At 39.9% G+C, this 23,258-nt stretch overlaps 1 protein-coding gene across 4 annotated transcripts in view; it reads right to left on the bottom strand.

Annotated features, from left to right (window-relative positions):
• Positions 1-15,137, bottom strand: part of CENPF (centromere protein F) — a 67,730-nt gene extending 52,593 nt beyond the window's left edge. Inside the window, exons 1-7 of one of the 4 annotated variants that reach the window (XM_082701727.1) lie at positions 15,005-15,137; positions 12,323-12,521; positions 10,887-11,083; positions 5,825-5,946; positions 5,361-5,452; positions 3,028-3,319; positions 1,701-1,903 (exon numbers count right to left, since the gene is read on the bottom strand). In XM_082701727.1, the coding sequence (XP_082557853.1) occupies positions 1,701-1,903; positions 3,028-3,319; positions 5,361-5,452; positions 5,825-5,946; positions 10,887-11,083; positions 12,323-12,484 (1,068 nt within the window). In that variant the 5' untranslated portion in view covers positions 12,485-12,521; positions 15,005-15,137. Of the gene's footprint in view, positions 1-1,700; positions 1,904-3,027; positions 3,320-5,360; positions 5,453-5,824; positions 5,947-10,886; positions 11,084-12,322; positions 12,522-14,717 lie in introns of all 4 variants that reach the window. The other 3 variants (XM_082701730.1, XM_082701729.1, XM_082701728.1) reach the window with 3 other exon arrangements.
• Positions 15,138-23,258: the final 8,121 nt, after the last annotated feature.

Below are 23,258 nucleotides of genomic sequence, written 5' to 3'. Positions count from 1 at the left end.
TCTGTAGGACATAGCTAAAGCAGTACTGAGGGAAATTTATAGCTTTAAATGCCTACACTAGAAAAGTGTCAAATCAATCATTTAAGCTCCCCACCTCAACAACCCAGAAGAAGAGCAAAATAAACCCAAAGCAAGCAGAGGGAAATAACAGAGCAAAAATATATAAAATTGAAAAAAGAAAATAAATGAACCAAAGAGCTGACTCTTTAGAAAGATCAACAAAAGATCATTAAACTGACAAATTCTATTGTCATTATTGACAAAATTGACACATCTCTAGCAAGATTGGCAAAGAGAAAATGGCATAAATATCAGGAACAGAATATCACTTCACCTAACAACATCAAAAGAATAATACTACAAAAACTACGTTTTTAAGTTTAAAAATTTGGATAAAATGGACCATTTCCTCATAAAACACAAGCTATCCCAACTCATCCAGTATGAAATAAATAATTTTAATAGCTATATATCTATTTTAAAAATTAAATTTGTTATTTTTTAAAGACTTATTTATTTGAGAGAGAGAGAGTGCATGAGCAGGAGAAACAGGAGAGGGAGAGAATTTCAAAAAGGTTCCACATTGAGTGCAGAGCCCAACGTGGAGCTTTATCTCATGACCCACAAAATTATGACAGTTCCCAATTCATTTCATAAAGCTAGTATGATCTCTGATACAAATACTAAAGAAAGAACAAAAATAGAAAACAGCTGACCAATATCCCTCATGAACATAGACATAAAAATCCTCAACGAATTATTAGCAAATAAAATTTAGAAATATATAAAAAGAATTATATACCACGGTCTTGTAGGTTTTATTCCAAGGATACAAAGCTTATTCAAATATTTGAAAAGCAATCAATGTAACCCACCATATTAATAAGCTACTATTTTGTACAATTACATGTAAATCTACAATTACCTTAAAATAATTTTAAAAATTAAGAACGAACCTGTCTTCACGAGGCAAACAGACGATATAAGTCTACTTACTACAGTAGTTCTTACCTGCTGCCTTAGAAATATCTAGAGTTTATTAAAAGTAAATTTCCTTAGGCGCACATCAGACATGGATCTAATAGGATTAATTTCAAGGTTCTCAGCATAAACCTCAAAAACTCTGGACTCTACCAGCTTCTCTGCCCTCTTGAGTGCTTCTTAAAGTCTCACATTTTCTTTCTTTCATTTTTTCTTAAAGACTATTTATTTATCAGACAGAGAGAGAGAATGAGTACAAGCACAGGAGTGCCAGGCAGGGGGAGAAGCAGAATCCCTGCTAAGCAGGGATCCCAATGCATGGCTCGATCCCCAGACCCTGGGATTAGGACCTGAGCAGAAGGCAGATGCTTAACCAACTGAGCCACCCAGGTGTCCCTGCTTCTTTTAAAGCTCCATTACTTAGTCTCCTCTTATATGTGTCAAGTGCCATATATACATGATCTTTATTCTTCCCCACCCTCTTAGTGACTTGCCCAAGTCACTTTGCTGGGAAAACATGCAGTCTGGATTTCACCCCACATCTGCCCAACTCTAAAAGAACTTACTAATTCAATTGCATCAATACTGTCTAGTATGTATTAATGAGGTTCATTACTAACATTTCAAAAATTTTAGTGTTGAAGTATTGCATGAAAAAAATTTCCAAAGAACTGTATGATAAAATGTAGGTTTTCAACAACACTTGAGAAGTCCAGTACCTTGGTTGATGCCTGGTCATATTGCGCTGTTGATCTCACCAGTTCATCCCTATTTTTATTCAGAATTTTCTCTTTTTCAACTAATTCTGCTTTTGCTTTCTCCAGTTGGAGTTGGAGTTCTTGACATTTATTTGCTTGGCCTTTCATTTCTTTCTCTTGTCCTTGCAGATGTAGTTCCAACTCACTAATCTTGTTCCTTAGGTCTTAAATGACATACAAAAGCCACAATTTAATTAATACATAATTTTGACAAATTTATATAGCTCAATTCAGAATGTATCATTTATGTTATTACTCTGCTCTGAAATCTTTGGTGGGATAAATATAAATTCACACTAAACACAGAAACTACTTTAATCGGATTTAATTCAATGGTTAGTCTCTATTGTCATTTGTATTCAAGGATCCCATAGGAAGCAGGTGAAACAAATTTTCCAATGTTTTCAGAGAAACTTGAGAAAGAAAATGGTTTTCTAAAGTCATGAAGAGTGTCTTATTGAGGCTGAAAAAATTGTATCCCATAGGATACTCCACATTGAAATTACTACTTGGTTTTATACGCTGGCAAACTAGTATTTGTTTTGTGCCCATGTCAATGCAAAAAGTGCCAAGCAGTGCAAAATTCACCTTCCTGTATTCTCCGGCAGTTTTACCTCCAGTAAAGATCAAGACAGTGTGAGCCTCCTATACTGCCAAAATTAACAATAAATTTTTCCCCCCTACATACATATAATACTGGTTCCAATGGTATTGGCAGTTTGACAATTCTCACCAGCAAATACTGAAGGTGATTTGCAATATACTATAGCACGGAAAATTATCTTCTGCACAGTAGATTCCAAAACACCACCTGGTGCCCTTGGCTGTCAGCTGTGGGGTGATACTCCAGCCAAAGTTACAGGTTGGTTCCTACGTGGACAACCTGGCAGTACAGAGCAAAGCTGCCCACAAACATGGGCCACACCTCTGGCCAAAGCTGGCCAGACTCCAGGCTTGCTCCATGGGCCACGAGAGAAGCCCAAAGAGAAGAATGGCGCAGGGCTACTGTAACTGACCTACTCACCCTACTTCTAGAAAGACAAAGCCACTCAAGACTACTTTTGAAGGTTTCCAGGTACCAGGTTTCTAGTACAAATAAACGTACGTTCCAGAATTATGGTATCTTGTATCCCTCCAAGCAGTATTTCACATCACCAGATTGAGATGTTGAGTTTTGATATAACTAACAGAACACACAAGCACCTTCTAGGACTATAAACGTCTGAAATCACCTTGGAAATCATCTCAGAAAAATTTAATTTCAACTTAATTTAGCTCACAAAGTTACCTTGATTCTGGGCTTTTAATTGGTCCAAAAGGTGAGAATTGCTCGAATTATCACAGAAACTGCCATTAGCATCTCTTTTCCCTGTTTGCAAAGTTGATCTACTTGGAGTCCCCTCTTGTTCCCCAGAGAAGTGAGATGCAGAGAACTCTCTCCTAATTGGAGTTTTTAGTGCGTTCGATGAAAGCCGAGGTGGGGTCTTTTCTTGTTGCCACGAAAATACGGACGAGGAAGCCTGATGTCGTGCGATGTCCCTGTGATTCATTGTGCTTTGGGGAACAGCCTGACTCGTTTTCTGTAAAGACAGAAACTCTTTAGGGCCCCTTAAACATCTCAATATTCAAGGTTATTTATTTTCAGGTAGAGCATAAGGCCATAATGCCAAGAAGTTACCACTTCCACTACATACCAAGAAAGAATGTTCATCAAGTCAAGGGAACCATAAGGTTGCAATATCCAGGGAAGGAACTGTCTCATGCTTACACTTTAGCACTGAAGGCTTAAGGCAGTAGTATTTGAGTCCCAATCTATTAAAATGGGCTCAGTTTTTATATTTATTCTGGATCTCTCATACACTCTATTAAAAACAAGTGAGTATTCGCTACCATTTTGAGTTCTGAAATTCGGTGTCCTTGGCCTATCCTTGGTCACCTCCTCCCCTAGCTTTGCACAAAGAGGATCAAAACTAAATATTAACCTAAAGAATTCTTTCAAGAATCTCACTTTCCACCATACCACTCCCAAAAAATGTCATACAAGGTGTTTTATGTAACACACATTTGTGGATTTGCAATTGCTCTGAATTCCTTATTTTTTTAATTCAAGTATAGTTAACATACAGCGTTATATTAGTTTCAAGTGTACAATAATTCAACAAGTCTGTAGATTTCTCAGTCCTCATCAAATAATCCCCCTTATCTCCTTCTTTTGTTCTCTTTACCTCCATTCTGACTAATATCAAGACATGATTATAGATGTTGCATTAATCTTTTTCTTAAAGATTTTATTTATTTATTTGACAGAAAGAGACACAACGAAGGAGGGAACACAAGCAGGGGAAGTGAGAGAGGGAGGAGCAGGCTTCTTGTTCAGCAGAGATCTCAATGCGGGGCTCGATCTTAGGACCCTAGGATCATAACCTGAGCTAAAGGCAGACATTTAACAAATGAGCCACCCAGGTGCCCCGGTGCATTAAATTTTTTATAGCAAAATCTTTTCTTTGCCACACAGAGAGGTTTCGTGTTTGCAGACTCAAATTTCTCCACCAAGAAAACTATGGGAATCGATGTCAGAAGGAAAGTGGGCACCAATGACTGAACTGATCACCAAACACATGACGTTTCTAAGACAAACCAGAGAATTACTATTTAATTTGTACTCCACCGTGAGAACCAATACTTTTGCTACATATCAGAATCCTGGTGATCTCCAAACAAGGGTTAAAAGCATGAGAATAATTAAAGGATCAAGCTCTCGTAGGTACTTTGTGATCCTCAGTACATAAGTATCTACTTAGAAATCCAGGCTTAAGCTGTTTGAATTGTCCCATTTCAGCGAGTTCTTATGGTTACACAAATACATAAAGTACAAAACTGGGATTTAGGTTGTTGTTTTTCTGCCCCCAGACCCTTTTCTGTAGCAAGTAACATCACACAAGCAGAAATGCTAAAGGTAAATTGTACAGATAGATACCAGGTATATTTGGGTCAGTCCCTAAACTAGAAGCAGGGGTTTTTGAAACCTGCATTTTGTTTCTTTTGCTGACATTCAAACAAACCTCATGACCCACCCCTCTGCCTATTTACCCGTACCAAAATGGAGCTTAAAATTTGAGTCTCTGTAACTTACGTAACAGAATTGGGGAGATTATCTTGATAATTCTCTCCTCTAAATAAATATTTCATAGATAATGACCCTTAAACCCCATGTCCCTCATGGCAATCAGTACATTCCATAAGGACTGAATGGGAAGCAGCCAAGGGCCTCCAGGTGATAAAGCCAGCCGGTGAATGTCTAGAATGACCCTGGTCCTCTCCTCTCCTTACCATTATGTCTCCATAGGGAAATAATTAGATGGCTGCAATTTCTGTAGAATTTGATGAACATCTATTGTCGAGGGATAAACTGATCTCCCCACACAACTTTTTGCTTCTACTTGCTTTTAAAACCAACAAGTAATTATAACTAATGTAATCATCCAGGAACTTTACCTTCTCAATCTAAGAAAAATGTGTCAAGCTCTACGTGAACCAGATTTTTCTCTAACCTTGGACTCCTGCATATCAAAGTACTTGTTCAACTACATACTCCACTGAGAAGACCCATCATTAACTTACTTTAGCTTGCAAGGCTTTAACCTCTGCCTCTAATCTTTTTCGTTCTTCAACCTCCTTATTATATTTTTCTTTTAGATCTTCATACTTGGAACCTAAATAAAGACAATGAGATACAGTTTTACTTTGGTCACTGATTTTGTAAAGGAATTCACAGGTCAACAATCATCGTAATAGTTTAGAAATGAATATTGTAGTACACGAAGTGAACAGACGCTGGGTTTGAATATTCTGAACCTGAATTTTTTTAAAAACACACTATAGGCTAAAATGAAAAGTTTAAAGGCTTAAGTGGGTAGTTCCACTAAACAGATACACAAGTGGATATGTGGGCCATTAATGCCCAAATTAAAAGGTTTATTTTTTTTAATGCCCAAGTTAAAAGTTGAATTCAAAGATGAATTATGTGATTTCTTTGGCAAAATTAAAATCCCAGTAAAAGAGCAATGAGGGGAAATAATCCTTACCACTATAATACTGACTTGGTGTCAGTGGAGTTGCAAAGATTTTTTGTGGTGTCGTGGATGGATGCAGAGAGAGATCTGCAGCCTGTGCAGCTTGTTGGCTTCTTTCAAGTTCAGATTTACACCTGTTAGGAAAGGACCCAAGAAGATGCAAATCAGAGCAAATGCTGCCAAACACTAGCACCACCTGTTCCCAGAGAGTAATAAACTTACAAAAACCCCACCCTCTGAGAATTCTTACCACTTCCTTGGTCCAATAGACATTTCATAAGAACTAACTTATGGGACAGACCCAAACTCAGTTCCCCCTCTTCAAAGGAACTCAGTCTGGTTAGGGAAACAAAAATATAAACTTATAATTGCAATATTACAAAAGCTACAGTGAAGGTCTGTAATGACACTATGGTTATAGAGTTGGGAGGTTGGGAATGTACTCTGAGCAAATTTTTTACTCCAAGTCAATGAAAGACCCAGGAATATTTAAAAACAAACAAACAACAACCAAAAAAAAACCCCAGAACTTCAGAAGCATAGGAAGAAATTGGCATCACTGAAGCATTGATTCAAATCACAAAACTGAATGACATCACTTGTGATATTAAGTCATTAAAAAAACATAAACTTGCCATGTATTTTATGACATTTAAAAAAAAACCAGAGACACAAAGGGGTGCATGGGTGGCTCAGGGGGTTAAAGCCTCTGCTTTCAGCCCAGGTCAAGATCCCAGAGCCCTGGGATCGAGCCCCACATCAGGCTCTCTGCTGAGCGGGGAGCCTGTCCCCCCCCCCCACACTCTCTCTCTGCCTGCCTCTCTGTCTTCTTGTGATACCTGTCTGTTAAATAAATAAAATCTTTAAAAACAGAGACACAAAAATCAAGTTAACATAATGCATCTAGAGAAAACAGGGCTAGAGAAAGTCACAAAGAAATGGGAAAAGTAAGCTATATATTGTATATATGCACAGAATATTTCTATCACTTAAGTTCTGAACACCTTTCAGAATCAAACAACCTAAGTTAAGAGGACTCAATTCTCACAAATCTATGTCTCTGATTTTAGCTCAAATCAAGAAATGAAATGAACACTCCATAGAAGAGCTAATGATGCGCAGCAGTCTCTTTCTCATGGACATGTCTCTCAAAACAAGGAGTGAGGAAAGTGCCCCAGTGCCCCAGCCCCACTCAGATCCAACCTCAATGTGGGAGGAAAAATCAATGTCTGGGCTAAAAAGGACTGCTCTACAAATCAAATCATCAGATTTAAGCTCCTGGTAAGTAACAGCACTGTCCAATAGAAAGGTTCTACTAACATGTAAAGAGTAACAAGAAACAAATGAATTTAATCTTAGTATTTTATTTAACTCTATATTTTTATTTTTATTTTTTTTTAAGATTTTATTTATTTATTTGACAGAGAGAAATCACAAGTAGATGGAGAGGCAGGCAGAGAGAGAGAGGGAAGCAGGCTCCCTGCTGAGCAGGGAGCCCAATGCAAGACTTGATCCCAGGACCCTGGTATCATGACCTGAATTGAAGGTTGAAGGTAGCTGCTTAACCGACTGAGCCACCCAGGCACCCTGTCACATCTCAATTTGTAATGGCCACATTTCAAGCACATAACAGTCACATGTAGCCAGCAGCCACCATGATGAATGGTGTAGGTCTACAGACTACCAAATGTGTGACAAATTTGGTGATTTTAGAGACGAATTTTAAAAAACCTTGTAGACTCAGTGTTTCTTTTTCCTCGCAAATTCACATTTCATCCCCCTCTATCTATCCTTTCATTAGAAAAAAAAAGTGTATTTATTTAAAATATAAAACTATACCCTGCTTTATTCCTATAAGCCTTTATTTCTCCTGTTTCCTATAAAGAAAAAAACTGCCTCCAAAAACAACACGAAATTAAGCATCTTTCTACTTGGTTTAACTATGGGATTGTCAATACTCAACAGTTTTTGACCAACATTTCCAATAGTCCAGACTAACTTGTTTGAGACCTTCCAGAAACCTGATCAGTGGCCACTGTTGGAGAAGGTAAGTTTCAGCCCGCACTTGAAGGTTACCAGTGGGAATTTGAATACACTCAAAAGTTGTTGTAGTTTATAGCTTTTATATTCTGGAAAACTATATTCTTAATAGTTTTTACAGTCTGAGGTTTATAGAGTTTGTAAATGTTTATAAACATCTATACCTACATCACTGGTAATAAAAATACTTCTAAACTAAATGTGCTATCCTAACCCCAACTATAACAACTGATAATAATAGAGCTAACACTTAACCAAGTTGCCAGGTATCCCACACAACCCTGTACTTTGTATCTGCAAGTCTTCCCACCAAATGTCACTTTGCAATATAGACATGTATACAAAAATATGTTTACCTAAAATGTTAAAAATACAAACATTTCTGTCTAAATTATTAAAGCCAGTATTTCTAGGGAGCCTGGGTGGCTCAGCCAGTTAAGCAACTGAGTCTTGGTTTCCACTCAGGTCATGATCCCTGGGTCAAGGGATCGAATCCACATGGGGCACAACACTCGGCGGGGAGCCTGCTTGAGATTCTTTCCCTCTCTCTGCCTCTCCCTCAGCTTGCTCTTTCTCTCTCTCAAATAAAGAAATAAGATCTTTAAAAATAAATAAAAAGAAAACCAGTATTTTTAAAACCAGCAGCCAAAATATGCTTTCAAAGAAAACTATTCTGGCATTCATAAAGTAAACTTCCTACTTCCTTGGCATCTGTTTTCCAAAAACAACTACTTATCTCTCACTTATTCATTTGACAAATATTTGAGGGCCTGCCAGGTGCGTGGGGAACGCGGATAAGACTGACCAGGTCCCTATTCTCATGGAGTCTGGTATGGCAGACAGTAAACAAGAAAACGAAAAAATTCAATGAGATAGAAGTTATTTATCATTCTAACATACAACTTATAAGAAAGCCATCTTCCTATGTGGGTAGGAACCAAAATTAGGAAGATATTTCTGTGTACCTAATTATCTTCACAGGAAAACAAAAGTAATTTTAAAGTGTTTTAACTTGCAAAAATTTATCCGAGAGGTAAGTAGAATTAAGATTATTGCAGCTACGTTAGGGAAAAAAAATTCTTGGGATCATGATATTTATTAATCAGCCAGGGAATCAGGGTAAAAATTGTATTATGTCACACCTCCTCTGCAAAGATACATTGAGAAAGGCACATCGCTCCTTCTGTGGTCTTCTCACCCAAAACTCATAACCTCAATCTGACCCAGTGGTTCTCAATCCAGGATGATTTTACCTCCCCAAAGGCATCTGGCGATGCCTGGAGACGTGTTTGATTATCAAAACAGGCAGGTGGAGGAGGTGTTACTGGCATCTAGTGGGTAGAGGCCAGAAATGCGGTTAGGTATCCCACAATGCACAAGACAGCTTTCCTCAGCAAAGGACCATCCAGTCCTGGATGTGAATTGTGCCACTGCTGAAAAACTGTGATCTCGTCAGTGAAAAAACAGCCAACAGGCCTAACCTGCAGACTGCTCTACAATAGAGCAGACTCTATTAGACTCTATCAGACTCTTCAACAATTTCAACAACATAAACAACAAGAAACTGTCACAGCTTAGAAAGAGACTAAGAAAATATCAACTAAATATAATGTACAATCCTAGATCCGAGTCTGGAACAGAGACCGCTCGTGACTGGAAAAACCAGTGACATTCTAATAAAGTCCGTAGTTTAGTTAATAGTACTGAATCAATGTTCATTTCTGGTTTGGTCTTGCACTTTGGTTATGTAAGATGTTAACAACTGTTTCTGTAAATCTAAAGTTATTTCAAAATGAAAAATTTTTTTATTTTTAAACTTCTGGGTGTGTATTAGCAGAATCAACAATGGGACAATCTGCTAACATCCACTTTGCTTTCCGCCTGTATTACTCCTTGATATTTTGACAAATCTCCACTATTACAGTAAGAAAATACCATTTAGCTAGCGTATTTTGGTCCCACTGGATTTATTTTGATTAATGTCTCAAATTGTTTGAGGATTTTTTTTTAATGGAAAAGAAGTCATAAGCACCATTTTTTATTGCTTAAGCTGGCAAACTGGTTATCTGATGCTTAAGATGGAAGATGGGGACCTCAGGAGGAAACTCTTCTTGAGTACACTTCCTTCCCTCTCCAGCCTAGATTTCACGGCACACGATTTTAACCACCCTCTTCTCAGCACCCTCCATCATTCCACTGTCTTTCATCCCATTACCCTGGCTAAAAACAACCCTAAGTCAATCCTCCTGTTCACATTCTCAGCATTTACAACCCAGATGCTAAAAGGAGGTGGAGTGGGGGAGGGCAGGGGGCAAACAACTCTATAGACGGGTCCTGTTATAAATTCCTGGTCTCCAACCTCAACTGCCCTCAGTGCTCCTAGGTCTTTGAAATTCCCTAGTTCTTTTTTTTTTTTTTTAATTTTTAAAATATTTTATTTATTTACTTGATAGACAGAGATTACAAGTAGGTAGAAAGGCAGGCAGAGACAGAGGAGGAAGCAGGTTCCCTGCTGAGCAGAGAGCCTGATGCGGGGCTCGATCCCAGGACCCTGAGACCATGACTGAGCTGAAGGCAGAGGCTTCAACCCACTGAGCCACCCAGGTGCCCCTGAAATTCCCTCGTTCTGTCTCATTACCTACAATAGCTTTTCCACTCAGAGGAAAAAACATAAGCCATCAGTATTAGCCATGCTTAACTCCCCTCCATCTTCTAGTACTCGCTATTGGGACATGTGGTATTATTTAATATTATATCATCCAGTAACAAACACAGCATCTGGCCCATGAAGCAGCTTAATAAATATATCTTGAATGAATAAATGAATAAGCGAGAAGCCATTTAATGAATATACGTACTACTGAGCCAGGCAATGATAGGACTGAAGTACAGAAGAATTAATTCCTCTCAAGTCATTGTTTATTTCATTGCAAAAATGATTGCAACGTAAAATTACATCATCAAAGGAAAAGATAAAGGATCCAATGAACACATATAAAGGATATCCACATTAATACCACTCAAAAATAATTACCTTTTCAGTTCCTGTTCCAATTTTTCTATTTGTTTTTTGCTGGAGTTCAGCTGCCCTTCTTGGAAATTCACTTGTGACTCCTTGACTTGAAGTTCATGAGAAATTTTCTGCTTGGTCTTCTCCAGATTCTCACATATTTCCATCAAGCTTTGGTTCTCCCTTTTGAGGTTTGCGCCCTCTGTTTTTTCATTCTCAACCTAACGGATCATCCAGAAAGAAATAGATCTCGACTTTGGGAATTTATCAAGTATTTGTAAACCTGAGTGCAACACCGAAGACTAATTATTTTGAGACGTAGTTGCTGTAATCTACAGGTCAGTGTTTCTTCACAAACACAAAAAATTTTTTTTAAAGATTTATTTATTTGAGACAGAGAGAGAGAGAGAGAGCACGAGCACGGGCAGAGGGGCAGAGGGAAAGGGAGAAAAAGTCCAAGCAGATTCCATGCTGAGCCCGGAGACTGAATGGGGCTCGATATCACGACTCTGAGATCATGACCTGAGTGGAAACCAAGAGTGAGATGCTTAACTGATTGCACCGCCCAGGTTCCCCACGAACACAGCATATTTTAAATGACCTCACTTTGAAGCTTGTAGATAGAAAAGTTCTACAAAGTCAGGAATTACACTGTCTTTGGTCAGGGCTAAATGTACCCTTCCTGGAAAGGGAGGGTTTAATGTTCTTTCAAGTATAACAAACCAAAAATAAACCCTATAAATCTCCTTAGTAATTCATTTTAAAGTGTGGGGTGCCTGGGTGGCTCAGTCTGTTAAGTGTCTGCCTTTGGCTCAGGTCATGATCTCAGGGTCCTAGGATCGAGTCCTAGGTCGGGCTCTCTGCTTAGTGGGGAGTCTGCTTCTCCCTCTGCTCCTTCCCCTAACTTGTGCGCTCTCTCCCCCACCGCCGCCCTCTCTCTCTCTCCCACCTAAGTAAATAAAATCTTAAAAAAAAAAAAAAAAAAAGCTTGACCGCTGAACTAAGTTGTAAAAATTCTCCCACTAGCAAAGCCATTTTAGAAGCCATGACTGTACCACCAGCTTGTTGGCTAATGCAGAGGGAAGGAAGAAACACCGTTTTAGTTTTCATTTCCTAGCCCAAAAGAGAAGTAGTCCAGGAATACCATGGTGAAAAGCCCACCCTCAGGAAGCAATATCCATTTGGACCACAAAGCACCCTAATTCACAGTCAGAGGATCTGGCCATGTTGGTACAGAATATAAAAGCAATTTCCCACGTGTGGTCCCAAATGGAATTAATAAGAACTCAGCAGCCCTCGATATTAGCAGGAAAGGAGAAATGAGGGGCAGAGGCTGGAGAAAAAGGAGAGGGTCGGATTGCCACCCAAAGAGAGCGCTCATTTTTCTTGAAATTTCAGACCAAGATCAAACAATCCAAATACTGAGTGAACGGCTTTAAAAGCCAGCGTTTGGCTGATACCTTCTGTTTCTGCTTCTGCAGTGCGGCCTCGAGGGTCTCCAGCTGAAACTGCCTTTGCTGCCTCTCTTTCTTCAGTTTGTCCAGCTGCCCTTCCAGCTCCTGGATTTTCTGCAGAGCTCTGGTGGGCAGCCCCTCCTTCCATTCTTCCAAAGCCCAGCTCATGTTGCTCTCCTTTACTAGTCACACATTTAAAAATAAACTGGAAAGAATAAGCAGACTGTTGGTCTTCCTGTAGGAAAAGGGACCAAAAAGTCTCAGAGACTAACGAGTCTCTAAGGAGTTTCAAAGCTTCACCTTTCAACAGATAAGGACGTATAACCTCTATCTTCTCCACCCCCTGAAAGGTGGCCACCCATAGCTCTGATTGCGAGGTACCCCAGATGCTCGTGTGGCTTCCCTGGCTCTGTTTTTCCTAGTTCTCAGGTTTGACTTCTTAGCTACCTGCTTTCTACTGCTCACTTTGTTTTCATGATATAGAACAGGAGTACTTTGCTCTGGGGTTACAGGTGAAATACGTCCTGTAAACAAACAAGACTCATGGTAAGTTATTTTGCAAATGCTCTTCACCTCATTGCAATGCACACTTTGTCCCTCTTCCTCTGAGAAGCCTTTCCTGGGGAGGTCCCAAGTCTGACCATATCTCCTGGTCATAGTCTGTGATGGCATAGGCCCCCCTACCTCTCCTTCCCAGCAACTATCATGTGTTGGATTATTGCAAGAATGAGCAAAAGAGCGAATGACATATAAGTGCTAAAATCATTGCAAAATGTGGTAAAGCCATGCTCCAGATAGACCTTGATGTGGAAACTTGTATATAGCCTCAATAATTCAAATTTCAGCTCAACCACCTTCAAGATGTGTGACCTTGGGCAAGTTATTTAACTGCTCTGTGCCTCGGTTTCCTCATTTGTAAAGTGTGGATAATAGCGACGGTGACTTTCCAAAGGCTTAGAACAGTCCTATATTTCCCAATAAGCATTCTGTACCTGTTAGTTATTATATTAATCCTCAAAAATACTTCATTTGTATATTTCAGCCACTAATACCAAGAAGGAAGTGGCTTACCTCCTTCACAGCCACATTTCCTAAAATTTAAAGGAGCTGGGAGAAAAGTATGTTAATTGTTCTTTATTCATTAGCCTCCGGAACTTAAAGAAACACATTCATTTTCCAGCTAGTTGAGCAAGGTGAGAATCTGAAGTCCACGAACATTTTAGTGTCACTGTATCAATGAAACTTTTTATTAGAACTAATAAACGGTTGACAAAAGTACTAAGAATGATAAAAAGATGTTCAAAGATTAAAGAGACAGAGCAAAGTTCATGGAAAACATGGTTTAGCTATTAAGTCTTGAAAAGCAGTGTTTTCTCTGTCAGTTTAATTTTTTTTCTTTTTCCAGATCTCAGTTCTTTGAACGCAGCATCTTAACCTCCACTGCCATTTGCCCAGAAACTGCTGGAAGAAATCTCATGCCTCTCCACCAACAAAGGACACTTTTACACTGTCACAATAGGCTTCTCCTGCCATTTCAATCCAGCTTGCTCATGCAGGGGTGGGAGTACCACAGCCCAGCGGCACAAAAGAATAACTGTCCTAAACAGAGCTGCCAACCACTGCAATCATTACATCAAGATGCCATCATCAACAAAATATTAGAAGGATCAATTTAGGAAGATGATAGGGATGAGGAAAATAAACAGAAGGAAAACTAGCAAGTTGAATGCTTTTCTATTGCAAAGTCTAAGATACAGCTATAAAGAAGTAGTTAAAACAACCACCAGACCAAGCCAATTTTGATCAAATTAAAGCATCAACCATTCAGTCTGTAGGGAGCTACTGGGGCAAAGGTCAAAAAGCGTAAATCTCCAGACTGACACGTAAGCAGCTGCAGGTGTAAAGAAGGATGGGTAGATGAAGAAAAGCCCCGGGTGTCAAGGTTCCTGCAAGGAGGATTTTGCAGAAAACGCTCTTTCTATCTTAAATATGGGGAGGGCACTCCTTATGCCCTAATTACCCACCCCCGGCACTGGAGGCCCACTTTCGCGCTTTCCCTTTAAAAAGAGCTCGCATCTCCAAGAAACCCCAGTCGTCCCCTCTCGTGCCACGGCTGAGCCCGAAGGGTGGAAACCCTGTCCGCTGTCCTACGCAGAGCTCAGGGATAGGACTCGTCGTTTACTTACTTCTGGGTCTTCCTAACACAGCAGAGCCAGGCACTCAAGCGTGTCCAAAGAAATGTGGAAGGCAGGGGAAATGCTCTCGCGGATAGCAAGGGGCACACCAATGTGCCGCGCAGATCAAAATCCAAGCTTTTGTCTCCTCCAGGCAACAAAGGACCGACGCCCACATTTCAAAAAGGAGCCACTGGCTCTGGACCTAGACGGTTGCTAGGAAATACCTGCTAATCTCCAATTCATGTGTCTTCCAGAGGAATGTGATCCCCCGGAGTGCGAGCTCAGGACCGAGCAGGGTCTGCGGACACTCGTGCGAGCACGGGCGCGGAAGAGCGCGGATAAGCCCTGAAGGCCTCGGCCGGGTGGATCCTCCAGTCCCTTGAGGTGGGAGGGGGCGGTCCGCTGGCCCCGGGGGCTCGGTTCCACCGGCATCCCTGCTCAGGAGCCCCGGGCGGAAGGCCAGCCCCCATCACACCCGCCGCCGACGCCACGACCCACGCAGGACACTCACCTCGCTGGCGGGGAGGGAAAGACGACCCCTCAGAGAGTCGGGCTCCCGGGGCAGCCTCCGCGGGCTTCAGCCCAGATTCCAATTCAAACTGCCCGCGACCGCCACCGGTTTTCGATTTGCCCGCTTCCGGGACGGACCAAACGCACCCTCCAAGCCTATTGGTCGTCGTAAGCAGAAATGGGCCAATCGGCTTCCGCGCACTCGGACTGCCGGCTCTGATTGGTTCTTTCGGACGGATTTAAAAATCAAGCTCTCACCATCGGGGGCCGGCGCTGGAGTTACGGTGTTTTTTTGTTGTCGTGGGAGGGCGAGACCACGTGCGTTCTCAGAGGCTGGGAGACGTTTTGAACCGCTATTTCCGCAAAAGCCGGGGAACCGGCGGACCCGCGGGAAGGCGTGGTCTGTCGCCTACAACCGGCGGAATTCTGCTGTCTGGCCAACTCTCCAGGTATCTGCTTATTAAACACACAATTTAGGACATAGATGTGAGGTTCTCTGCTTGCGGGGCATTCTTCACCCACTATCATTCTTCTTCTTTTTTTTTTTTTTTTTAAGATTTTATTTATTTATGTATTTGACAGAGAGATCCCAAGTTGGCAGAGAGGCAGGCAGAGAGGGGGAAGCAGGCTCCCTGCTGAGCAGAGATCCCGATGCGGGGCTCGATCCGAGGACCCCGAGATCATGACCTGAGCCCAGGACAGAGGCTTTAACCCACTGAGCCACCCAGGCGTCCCCATGCACTGTCATTCTTTACAATTCTTTGAGGAAAGTATTTCCTTTTTATTTAAAAGTTAACTGAGGCACACAGACGCTCCCTCATTCGAAATTGAATCTGGAACATACAGGATCTCACTTTTAACCTCTTTGATTGATCATATTCTAAAGAGGTGATTCTGAACACTTGTGAGCTGGATTCCAGGACACCGCAGCCAGAAAAATCTCCAAAACTGGACGGAATCTCTCCTCATTTTGAAGCCCACTAATTTTGTGTGTATTTAGGTACTTGTTCTATTTCCCTATTCAGTTAAAAACAAGCTTCCAAGGACAGGACCCAAACAATGAATTAAATTACTCTCTCTCTCTGATGCTGTTGTCTTCCGCAACAGATTCCAAGCTTTCCGTAACCCTCTCTCTACCTTTCGTTAGGTGGTTACTGCATTCTAGATAGTCCCTTACCTTTTCTGCTCATCTTTCAATACCCAGTTCCAATGCCACTTTCTACATAAAACTTCACTGTTCTCATCCACCCCTTAGAAATAATTATTTCCTACATCTTTCCCAGAAATTGGTGTATACCTTGTATTTGTGTCTATTTCTCCTACAGTCTGGAAAATTCCTGTAGATTAAAATCTGTTTTAATTTACTTTTGTATCTCTGCTAACTGTCTAGTAACTTTGCACATAAAAAATAAGACCATCTTGGTCTGGAGAAAGGCCTTGTTACCCGCTATCCTTGTATCCCCCCAAAATGGGGAGGGAGCCAGTAGGTGAGAACTTTTACTGGACATTGCCATAATTAGTCTAGCATCTGGTTGTTCTGGGATTTGAACCAAATTCTGACTCCAAAACTAATCACAACTCCATTGCTTCCTAGGAGTAATTATTCAACTGTTGCCTAAGGAAAACAGAACTAGAAAGAATGTAAGAGAATGTAAGAGAGGATTTTCAAAGATTACGTTTGCAATCTATTTATTCATTTCTTAGTAGACACCTATTGAGTGGTCACTGTATAGCCAAGCCTGTACTTCAGTCATCTATAATAATCAGTAAAGAAATACATTGACTTCTTGGGGTGCCCAAGTGCCTCAGTCGTTAAGCATCTGCTTTCAGCTCAGGTCATGATCCCGGCGACCTGGGATCCAGCCCCACATCAGGTTCCCTGCTCAGAGCTGAGCCTGCTTCTCCCTCTCCCACTCCCCTTGCTTGTGTTCCTTCTCTCTCTCTCTCTCTCTCTGCCAAATAAATAAAATTTTTAAAAAATACATTGTCTTCTTAAACAGGGGAATCATGTGATGGAGATTATTTTGTGACTTCAGTTATGATTTCCTTCCCCTGCCTCTATTTTTAGGGGCTAAAGGGTGAATCCCATCCAACAAAATACAGATGTCTTCTAAGAGTCATTTTCAACTCCCTTGCTTCTCCTTTTAACGCCGCTCCCTCACTGAGTCAGTCTACTCTCTCTGGATTATTCATCCACCATCTGTACTTTCCGCCTATGAATCAGTGCCCTTGATTCTTTCTGTCTTTTCATCTCCCACTTAGATCGCCGGGTCCATCACTTAAACCACTCTTCTGCTAGTATCCTCGACTCCCTTGGTTCTTGTTCTGTCTCCTCAAACCTATGCACCTGTCCAGACCCTGCCTAAAAGCACTGTTGCTCCAGAAAAGTGCTGAAGAAAAATCCCAGGACTGCACAGAGAGGAACCACTTAATTGTTTTTTAAGACTTGTTTGAGAGAGAGAGACAAGAAGCACAAGCTGGGGTAGGGGGAGGAGCAGAGGGAGACAAAGAACCCCAAGTTGGTTCCACACTGAGCATGGAACCAGATCTTGGGCTCAATCCCAGGACCTCAAGTTCATAACCTGAGCTGAAATCAGAAGTCCCAATAGGAACCACTTTTATTAGATGCCCTCTAACTGGCATCTCAGTGCTGCTCCACAGCCCTTTCTCCCAAGTCTAAAATTTCTCTAATCTCCTCCAACTACTATCTCTACTCTGGCTCTCAGAACATGACCACATCTCCCAGTTGGCAGAAAATGAAAGATGTCTGACAGGAACGCCTTCAACTGCCTGTCACCCACATCTACAAATTTGCCCAATTCTACACCTATTCCTCTCTCTACTTTTCCTGCTACAACCACAAGAAGCATATTAATGTTCTGGAGCCCCTTGTGTCTCAGAACTCCACTCTGAGTTGTAAACAAGAATCTTCCACTGCTCGTATCTTCCTCAGTTTTCCTCGTAGCACTTAACTGCTCAAATCTTTCCCTTTCAGAAGAAATACTATCTCAAGCTACATTCTGTCGAGTCATCTCTCTCATCACACTGCATTTCCTTTTTAGGCTTGGTTAAATAAGTTGCTATCTTCCTTTTAATCAATTATCCCCCTCCCCAAAACATGAAAGTTCTTTCTATAAATGAAGTCTGTCTCTCTGAATCATGAAGACAATAAAACCTATTATTTGATGCCATACTTTATTTTTTTATGATTTCATAACAATGCTTCAGCTAAATGAAGACTTAAAATCATTTTACAATTTGACATGAATCTAATTACGAGCTTGTCTCTCTTTCTCTTGACTCTCTCAAGCGTTGGTTCCGTGAGGAAGGATTGCTATCTGGTTGGTTGCGCTGGTGGTTATAGTGGTTGTGACTTTGGTTTGTTGGTTCAGTTTGTTTTAGAGTCTACTGTTGTAGTTAGTAACTAGGTGAAATATATTTTCCATCTTCTTATTTGCAACATTTCTGTGTCTGTATGCTTTAGATGCATTTCTTGCAAGCAGCCCATGATTTTCTTTTGTTTTTATCCATTTTCAAAATCTAGACCCTATTTTTTAATTTTTATTGAGATATAATTCATGTAAAATACACTAATTTTAGGTGTATAGTGCAATGAATTTTGAAAAATACATGCACCTCCTAGGCAACATCAAAATCAAAATGCAAATAATCCTTCACACTAGGTTTCCTTGTGCCCCTTTCCAGTTACCCACTGCCTAAGAGTCCAAGACACACTCACTCACTCCAACCCACTGATCTGTTTTCTGTCACTATACATTAAATATATGTGTTTTTAGAGCTTCATGTAACTGGAATTACATAATGTATACTCATATCTGGCTTCTTTTGCTCAACATAATGTCTTTTTTTTCTTTTTTAAAAAATCTTATTTATTTGACAGAGAGAGATCAGAACTAGGCAGAGCAGCAGGCAGTGAGAGAGGGGGAAGCAGGCTCTCTGCTGAGCAGAGAGCCCGGTGTGGGGCTTGATCCCAGGACCCTGAGATCATGACCTGAGCCGAAGGCAGAGGCTTAACCCACTGAGCTACCCACATGCCCCAACATAACATTTTTGATACTCAACCTTATGGAATTGGTATTTACTTATCTTTTAACTTTTTAGTAGTATGGCTCTGCATGGATATACAATTGGTTTATCCATTTTCTTGTTGATTGACTTTTGTATTGTTTCCTGTTTGGAACTTTTATGGATAAAGCTTCTATATTTTTGCGTACAAGCTTTTGCATGAACATATGTTTTCATTTCTCCTATAAAATACATATAAGTGAAATTACTGCATCAAATAGTAAATGAATGCTTACCTTTTTAAGAAATGGCCAAAATCTTTCCCAAAGTGGTTGTGTATTTTACAGTGCATGAGTGTTTGATTTTATTTGATCTGCATATTTCACCAGTACTTGGTATTGGCAGTCTAATTTATGCTAACATTCATGAATGTTAGCTAATGATGGATTTAATTTGAATTTCTCTGATGACTAATATGTTGGCCATTTTTGATGGGCTTATTACCTAGTTGTATGCCTCCTTTTGTGACATGTCTCAAAATACTTTGCCTATTTTTTTACTGAGTTGTTGGTCTTCTTCCTATGAGTTCTCATATATTTTGGACACAAAGCCTTTGTCAGTTACATGTTTTGCAGACATTTTCCCCAAAGGTGTTGTTTGTCTTTTCAACTTCTTAATGCTGTCTTTTAAAAAGCATAAACTTTTGATTTTGGTAGAGTCAATTCAATTTTCGCTTTCATAAGTCATGGTTTTTTTGAGTCTTAGCTAAGAATGTTATATTTATCCGTACCTATTTCCTTTTCTGCACACTACTGTAAGTGGATTTTTAAAATTTTTATTTTCTAGTATTATGTTGCTTGTATAAAGAAATCAATTTATTTTTATAAAATGACGTTCTGTCTTGCAGACTTGCTAACCTGTCTTGTATTGGCTAAGACTGCCATAACAAAGCATCACAAAGTGGGTAGCTTAAACAACAGACACTTCTTAAAGCTAGAAGTCCAAAATCAATGTGTTGTCAGGATTGAATCCCTCTGAAGGCTATAAAGGAAGAATCAGTTCCAGGCCTTTCTTTTTGGCTTGTCTTCATGCTCACATGGCATTTTCCCTATATGCATGGCAATTCCAAATTCCCCTTTCTAGGAAGACTTCAGTCAGATAAAATTAGAGCCCGCCTTCCTTCAGGCCGCTATCATCAATGACCATAGACTGGATGGCTTCAATGACAGAAATTTATTTCTCACAATTCTGAAGCCTAGGAAGTTTGGAATCAGGTGTGCCAGCATGTTTAGGCTCCAGCAAGAGATCTCTTCCTCACCAGAGGACCATCTTCTTGCCTCCTTACACGGCAGAGCAGAGAGAAAGAGGAAGTTCTCTGGTATGTTTTCTTATAAAGGCACTAATACCATGCACAAAGGTCCCACCCTGATGGCCTGATCACCTCCCAAAGGCTCAACTCCAGATGCCATCACACTGAGCAGTTAGAGTGTCAACATATTAATTTGGGGAGGCCATAAACATTCAATCTACAACAGGACCCAACTGATGACCTCATTTTAACTCTGTAAAGACCTTTTCTCCAAATAAAGTCACAATCTGGGGTACTAGGAATTAGGGTTTCAACATTTGAATTGGCAAGTGGGGTGTAAGTTAACTTAGAACATCTCTTAATAGTTCTAGTAGTTTTTCTGTACATTACTATTTTCTACAGGTGTTCTCTGTGAATCAACATAGTTTTTATTTCTGGTCTACATGCTTTCTATTTATTCTGCATGCTTTCTTCTTCATTTCCAGTCTACATGCTTTCTATTTATTTTTCTTCCCTTCCTTATTCCACTGGTTATGATCTCAAGTATGATGTCAGATGGATATGAGAGTGGACTTCTTTTTTGTCTTTCTGATTTCAGAGGAAAATATGCAGTCTTTTATCATTACATGTGATGATAGCTGTACATTTTTATAGATACCCTTTATCAGACTGAGGAAGTTTCTTTCTGTTTTATTTTTTTGACAGTTTTTATTATGGTTAGGTATTAGATTTTATAAAATTCTTTTGCTGTCCTTATTGAGATGATCCTGTGGTAGTTCTCCTTTATTCAGATATTGTGGGGATTATGTTGTTTGATTTTCAAATGGTAAAATAACCTTGGATTATGTTATATGTGCCACTTGGTTATGGTATACTATTTTTTTGTATATTGATGAATATTGCTAATATTTCTCAAATACTTTTGCAGCTATGTATAGGAGAGATATTGGCTCATAGTTTTCCTTCTTGTTATATCATTTTTTTAAAGATTTTATTTTTAAGTAATCTCTATACCCAATGTGAGACCCGAACTTACAACCCTGGGATCAAGAGTTGCTCTGCTGTCCTGAGTAAACCAGGTGCCCCTATCTTGTAATATCATTAAGCATGATTAAAACTGGCCTGGTTGGGTTCTTGGGTGGCTCAGTCATTAAGCAGCTGCCTTGGGCTCAGGTCATGACCTCCGGGTCCTGGGATTAAGCCCAAAACTGGGCTTTTCCCTCTCTCACTCCCCCTGCTTGTGTTCCCTCTCTCGCTGTGTCTCTCTCTCAAATAAATAAATAAAACCTTAAAAAAAAAAAAAAACTGGCTTTTTTTGGGAAGTTTGGATCCCTGGTTTTGGGATCAAGTTAAATTTGGCCCCATAAAATTAGTTGAGAAACATTTCCTCCTCATTTCTATCAGGAAGAGTTTATATAGAATTTGTATTATTTATTCTTTCATGCTTGGGCCTGGAATTTTCTCTATGCAGGTTTCTAAATAGGAATTAAAATTTTTAATTGAAAAGAGGTTTTTAAATTTTTACTTTATTCAATTTCAGTAGTTTGTGTCTTTTAAGGAATTTTTCTTTTTCGTATAGGTTGGCAAAATTACTGAAACGTAGTTTTTTGAAATTTTCTACTATCATTCCTTTAGTGGCCTTATTGTATGTAATTACCTTTTTCCTTTCATTTTGGATGCTAATAATTTATGTTCTCTCCACCACCTTCAATCTAATCAATCTAGCTTGAATTTTATTGATATTATTGATCTTTTCAAAAAACCAGCTTTTGATTTGATTTTTTTCTCTAATATTTGTCCATTTTCTGTTTCATTGATTTCTGCTTGTATCTTTATATTTACCTTAAATTTAATTTTCTTTTATTAGTTGCTTAAAGTGAGAGTTTAGACAACCGATTCTAGACCATTCTTCCTTTGCTAACATAAGAATTTAAAGTTTGTGTTAACTTTACCTGATGACACAATTTTTTTCATTTAAATTCAGTTAATTAACATATAGTGTATTATTAGTTTCAGAGGTAGAGGTCAGTGATTCATCAGTATTATTTAACACCAGAGCTCATTACATTACGTGTCCTCCGTAAAGCTCAACTACCCAGTCACCCCATTCCCCCGCCTACCTCCCCTCTACCAATCCTCAGTTTGTTTCCTATAATTAAGAGTCTCTGGGACACCTGGGGGGCTTGGTGGGTTAAAGCCTCTGCCTTGAGCTGAGGTAGTGATCCCAGAGTCCTAGGATCGAGCCCCGAATCTGACTCTCCGCTCAGCAGGGAGCCTGCTTCCTCTCTCCCTGCCTGCCTCTCTGCCTACTTGTGATCTCTGTCTGTCAAATAAATAAATAAAATATTTAAATTTCTTATGGTTTGTCTCCCTCTCTGATTTCATCTTGTGTTAATTTCCTCTCCCTTCCCCTATCATATTGTCTTTTGTTTCTTAAATTCCACATATGAGTGAAAACATATGTTAATTGTCTTTCGCCGATTGACTTATTTGGCTTAGCATAATACCATCTAGTTCCATCCAAGTTGTTGCAAATGGCCAGATTTCATTTTTAATGGCTAATATTCCATTATATATACATATATGGAATATATATATATATATATTGCATCATATATATACACACATACACACAAATACACGCACACACACTTCTTTATCCACTCATCTGTTAGTTGACATTTGGGCTCTTTCCATAGTTTGGCTGTTGTGGACATTGCTTCTCTAGACATTGGGGTGCAAGTGCCCCTTTGGATCACTATATTTGTATCTTTAAGCAAATACCTAGTATTGCAATTGCTGGGTCATAGGGTAGCTCTGTTTTCACCTTTTTGAGGAACCTCCATACTGTTCTCCAGAGTGGCTGTACCAGCTTGCATTCCCACCAACAGTGCAGGGGGGTTCCCCTTTGTCCACATCT

The sequence above is a fragment of the Mustela nivalis genome (assembly GCF_964662115.1).
Source record: "Mustela nivalis genome assembly, chromosome: 16".
NCBI lineage: Eukaryota > Metazoa > Chordata > Mammalia > Carnivora > Mustelidae > Mustela > Mustela nivalis.
The sequence above is the reverse complement of the archived record's forward strand: the minus strand, read 5'-3'. Positions and strand labels throughout refer to the sequence as shown.